This window comes from Sphaeroforma arctica (genome assembly GCF_001186125.1).
Source record: "Sphaeroforma arctica JP610 unplaced genomic scaffold supercont1.70, whole genome shotgun sequence".
NCBI classification, from domain to species: domain Eukaryota; class Ichthyosporea; order Ichthyophonida; genus Sphaeroforma; species Sphaeroforma arctica.
The window spans coordinates 75,485-81,118 of record NW_014040488.1 but is presented as its reverse complement, the minus strand read 5'-3'; the positions used below and the strand labels follow the sequence as shown (position 1 = coordinate 81,118).

Genomic DNA, 5,634 nt, shown 5'->3' with positions numbered 1-5,634 from the left:
TATATATATTANATATATATATATATATATATATATATATATATATATATATATATATATATATATATATATATATATATATATATATATATATATATATTGTGATTGACTGTAGGTGGAACCCTAAGGTGTTAGTGGTTGGTTAGGTGGCTAGCCTAGGCCTGGGACCCGAATAACCTAAGCCTGAGACCTGGGGAATGGTCAGGTTTAAGATTACCCATAAGCAGAGGCTGGGAAGGACCCGGACCTAGGGTTACCCGTATAGTGGGGGCCTGAGGCTCTCAGATTTGAGAGACTCTGGTTTTGGCTCAGTGATGAGTCATCCTCAAATATTGTGTAGTCGTGACCACGGTTGTAGGGCAGGACTACTTTGGGAGCAATTTGATAATATTACTAACAAACATATTTGATCATATAGATAGAGTATATGTGTGTGGCAGGAGAACTGCCACACGCTACACCACTAATATAATAACTTAGTGAATAAACCTGTAATTTGTGTGAGTCTAACTATTGTCTAGAATCACTCACAATTAGATTAGAGTAGCGTATATCAGGATAGTTAGACGCTAGTATTTATTTTTCTTCGAGATGGCGAAAGATGAGATTGAGATCTTTCATGAAAAGAGGGATGACGATTGGCAACATTGGATGAGGACGTCGGGCCAGGTTATAAAAGAGCGTAGGGCCCATAACCCTAGTCAAGTTATTGGAGCGACAGCAAAGCAGCGCCATGCTGCTGACGATTTTCTGAAGAAAGGGTTCAACACTGCGACCCAGGCCAGCAATAGAGCGACACTGGGTACAGATCTGATGGACATTGGCCTTGTCGATACTGTAATTTTAGCAAAACATTGCGACATGTTGAAGATGCTGTTTGAAGAGCCTCGTTCTGACATGCTCATTACTGTGGATCGCTTGGCCGGCGAGTATCGTAACTCACCATGGAAGGTGATTGCGTTGTTGCAGAATCTCCAAACACGGCATATGGGCCGGCACGGGGCACCACTTGTTTTGGATTCTGGCGCACAGGGATGCTGCTGGTGCCATACCCAATAACTTGGATGTCTTTGGGGTTAACCCGCAGGCCTGGAATGGCCAGGACCATGTCCAGCTTGCTGAGCGTCTCATGGTCAAGTTGCGGGCGCTTACGAGGATCCGGCTTCGTTTTTCCTGGAGGATCCGGACCGTGTGCTCATGTATGAGCCGGTGATGGAAGCTACCGAGGCGATGAAGGAGCACCTTGTTGTCACGGCGCGCTTGTCGACAAAAGGTGGGGTGATTGCAAACCACGGGTTGGAATGTTTCCAGAGCCCTCACGCCACGTTTTTCCTCGAGTTGATACGAATGTAACCTATTTATGGCAAGGCGGTCTCCGAATCGATGACGGCCATACACGAAGGTATGGATCTCTTCTTTGAGCGCTTGTTTGTGCATGACAAGGCCTTAGGAGATAACGTTAGGTTGGTATATCACATTAAGGGGCTTTCGTCTGCGCCGGTGATGGTGCAGAATGCGCAAGGAGATGTTGCTCCACCGCCGAGAGCTCCTGTGGCCTCCTCAGCGGGTCAAGGGGGGGACAGATACGAGTTAGGGGCTACGTTGGCGGCCGTTAATGATTTACGTGCCAGCATGGCTGGGCAGCAGAAGGATTTGGCGGGACAGAAGAAGGATATACGCAACCTGCTCAAGCGTAGTCGTCAGCCCAATCCCAAGAACAAAGGGGCGGATAAGGGCAAGGGCGGTCAGGAACGCCCAAGAGTGGCATCGGTAGAGCCAGGGATTGAGCTCTCGGAGGATGACGACATCCGGGCAGCTCGGGAGGTCTACCACAAGGTGATTCGCTGTTTTCAACTGTAAGCAGCGTGGACACTTTCGCAAGTCCTGCCCAGAGACACAGCAGTGACTTGCGGGCGCTCTGGGCACTGTGGTGCAGGAGAAAACGCAAGCTGGAAGTGTCATTTAGGGTGCTGTTGCTGGTGAGGATGTAGAGGTCTATGTCGACTCGGGGGCTACACCGAGCTTGGTCACCAAATTCTTTGCGGCGCAACAAGGTTTAAAAACGGCTCGATATTTAGGTCCACCTTACAAAGGGATGGCTGAGATGGGGCTTGTACGCCCATCTGGTGTGGTTAAATCTAAAGTGACAATCGATACATGGGGTGGCAATACCATTGAGAGACCAATGGATTTGCTGGTGGGGGACTCTCTGCCATTTGACACGGATATTCTGTTAGGATTTCAGTCCACGCGAAAGGACCATCTGGCCCTTATGTGGACGAAGCATGATTTTCTGACGGTGGTACCTCAAACTGCGGTCATTGACTTCCTTACTACGGAGGCTCTTGAGAATGAGCTGCCACCCATGTCGGGCCCGCGGAGAAAGCGGGCAAAGCGAGCAAAGGCAAGGAGGACGGAGGTCAACAACAAGCAACGCAAGCTCTCGGACGTGATATCGCAAGAGCTACGCTTGGATACTATTAGGAGCCGGCTGAGGTTGCAGGCTATCCATAGGAACGAGTTCAAGGAACAGGAGAGGCGCAATTATGTTGCGTCCATGAAAGCATACTTCCTTAAGGTGCAGAAGAGGGTGGAGTACTTGGCTACTGCGGCGGAGCTGGATGATGCGGACGAATATTTCCTGCCGCGGTTGAACGACTTGTTAGCGGAGGTCGACATGCCCATTGGCGCGACAACCATCTCGCCGACGAAAGAAGTGGACCCGAAGGCATATGTTGACTTTGATCAGTCTCAGCTTCGGAAGTTGCACAAGAAGTGTGGGCTCCCGAAGAAGGAATTCGATGAGATGATCTCAGCCATTCAGTCAGTTGCGTATAATGCAGCAACACGCATCTTTATGGTGTATGATGACATTCGCTTCAGGAACGGCGTGGAGTTTCACCTGAAGGATGGGGAAAAGCCGTCCTACAATGTGTACCTGAACAATGATCCGACATTCACTTCAGTGTTGGACACAAAGGTTGATAACTGGGACCATGAGGGTGTAACAAGAGAAATCTCGGAGGCCGAGGCTAAGGGCTATTGTGCCATGCCGCACATGATCTTTAAGAATCCGGGCGTAGTTCCTTTATCTGTTCATAACTAGAGTTGCTGTATCAACTACAAGAAGTTGAACGCCACGCTTAAGTATGAAGCGTACCCAGTACCGACGGAGCAAGATTTTCTGTCGGCGGTACGGGGCAAGAGGTATTGCACGATGGTGGATCTTGGGCAGGGTTTTTGTCAACAGAAGGTTGCTGAGAGTTCTCAGCATATGCTTACCTTTTGGACGCCGTGGGGAAAGCGGACGTTTGTTGGCATGCCGTTCGATATCAACCCTGCATCGTGGATCATGCAGGCGCGAATGGAGCATGCTTTCCAAAGCGTGGACGACTTGAAGATTTATATTGACGACATGGGTGTAGGCCACTACAGTGCTAGAGAGCACTGGACGAGCATTAAAAAGCTCATTGCGGCGTGTGTAAAGCACAATGCAAAATTGAACCTCAAGAAGTGTTGTTTTGGGTTCTCAGATCGGCCGGTTATCGCGTTGGGGCGAGCGTGGATGAGAATAGCTCGTACATCAGTGAGGATCGGATTGAATCCATCCTGTGCATGCCACCGCCCACGGATAAGGATCTCTTGGCCTCGTGGTATCCCACGATTGGCTACTGGAGCCAGTACGTTCCTGACTACTCTAGGGTCATGGCCCCTATCTCGAATCTGAGCAAGAAAGAAGTCCCCTTTGTGTAGGGTCGGACGCAGCAGGCGGCCTATGATCGGATTCGGGAAGAGGTAGCCAAGAGAGGGGTGTTGCTCGAGCCAGGGTTTGAAGATAAGCTGGAGCTGTATTGCGATGCCTGTGACTCAGTTGGAGTAGGTGGGGGTTTGTTTGCTCGGCGAAAGAGTAAGCTGTGCCCTGTGGGATTCTGGTCTTCGAAGTTTAGTCCAGCACAACTGGGCTACCGCATCACAGATGAGGAGGCCCTCGCAATCGTGTATTGTCTCCATAAGTCGTGGAGGATTGTCAAGCGTTCGAGACACCCGTTAACGGTGTTCACGGACCATGAACCGCTGGTGCGCATGTTGGCACAGGACCTCACCTCGTATGAGTCAACGGTTAGAGGCAGGCGGATGGCAAGATATGCGCAGGTGCTACGTGATTTTGATATCATCCTGAAGCCTGTGCCAGGGGAGTTGAATCCTGTGGCGGATGTGCAGTCTCGACTGGATTACCACTGTTCGCTTTAAGGACCTGGATGGGACCGCGTTGGTAATTCACCCCGAAGTGGTCGGATCTCGGTAAAGTGGTTACCAGGATTCGGGACAAGGCTACGGTGACAAGGCTATGGTCTGCCCGTACGCGCCTGCAGCACGTTGGTTCAAAGAAATGGTTTCTCTGCTGTCAGCAGACCCTATGGTTATTTACCAAAGAAGGGGATATTTCTCAAGCACGGGAATGAGCCAATGGAGGCGCCAGGGTTCATTACTCTGGTGTGCTATGTGAGTCCTTACCGCGACCACAAGCTTCGAGGAGACTTCTGGACGGAGTTGGAGGCTAAGCGGCCAGCTTGGGAGAAGTTGGCTGCGGCGGCGGTGCTACGTGAGTAAGACGTAGCGTCCTGTATGACACAGAGTTGTGTCATAGGGGCGGTGGCGCACCCGAGTGGGAAACCGGTACGTAGGGGTATGCCAGCGGAAGAAGCTGGTATAGAAACTACCCCTGTCAGTGCGGTCAGTGCATTGGCGCTCACCACTCAGCCTTGGCGGGAGGCTAAGGGTGTTCTGAGTGAGTCCCTGAGACATGCGAAGCATGGCTGAGAGGGGCATCTGCTAACCCTAGTGAGGGATCGCTGGGTGCGATGGCAGAGACTTGGCTGGCAACAGCTGAGGTGAGCACGAGTGGGGGATCGCTCGGTGCTATGTACACTCCCGCGTTGCTTACGCGTCGTGAGCGCAAGGCAGCGGTGGTTGTGGATACCCATCCGGTCTTGGAAGCGATGGACATCGATAAAACACAGAGTGACGCATCAGTGGAGGACCACACGTGAGAGTATGAGGAATCACTCACCACAGAGGAGTTAGTCCAGTTGGAGCAGGATCCTGCGGATGGTGTGCCACTGGATGACACGGAAGGGCCACCAGTAAACGAGCTGGGAGACAAGCTGTTGCGACAACGGTTGAGACGCTTGAAGCGTTCTGTGCTTGGTGTGGAAGTGGAAGGGGTGATGTCCTCGAGCATATCGTTCGATACACGCAAGTACTGTTTGCGCAAGCAGTGCCAAGAGACTGGATGATCTGGTACGCAGGCTATGGGGTTGGGGCGGCTTGAAAGAGATGTTGTATCGTGTCCGTAAAAGCTGCAACGCGTGTCAGGCGGTTGCCGAGGAGCCAGGTTTGGCGAAAGGCTTGCTGCTGCTGCCAGTGCGCCTAGAAGAGACCATGCGCGTGATAAGCATGGACTTTATGGACTTTGACAGTGATAACGGACAGTCCAAGGTCTTGCTGGTGGTGGACACGCAGACTAGGATGTTGTTTGCACGAGTGTGTCCTGCATCCACGGATGGGCCAGGTGTGGTTCTGCCGAGGAGCCAGGTTTGGCGAAAGGCTTGCTGCTGCAGCCAGTGCGCCCAG

At 51.5% G+C, this 5,634-nt stretch overlaps 2 protein-coding genes across 2 annotated transcripts; both read left to right on the top strand.

Annotated features, from left to right (window-relative positions):
- Nucleotides 1–591: 591 nt before the first annotated feature.
- SARC_01706 (hypothetical protein) lies at nucleotides 592–1,059 on the top strand (the record flags this gene model as incomplete). Its single annotated transcript, XM_014304564.1, has 1 exon — nucleotides 592–1,059. One exon carries the CDS (start codon nucleotides 592–594, stop codon nucleotides 1,057–1,059), a length of 468 nt encoding a protein of 155 aa, XP_014160039.1.
- A 3,803-nt stretch (nucleotides 1,060–4,862) lies between these two features.
- Nucleotides 4,863–5,051, top strand: SARC_01705 (hypothetical protein; the record flags this gene model as incomplete). The annotated part of the gene is made up of 1 exon (XM_014304563.1): nucleotides 4,863–5,051. One exon carries the CDS (start codon nucleotides 4,863–4,865, stop codon nucleotides 5,049–5,051), a length of 189 nt encoding a protein of 62 aa, XP_014160038.1.
- Between the last annotated feature and the right edge of the window lie 583 nt (nucleotides 5,052–5,634).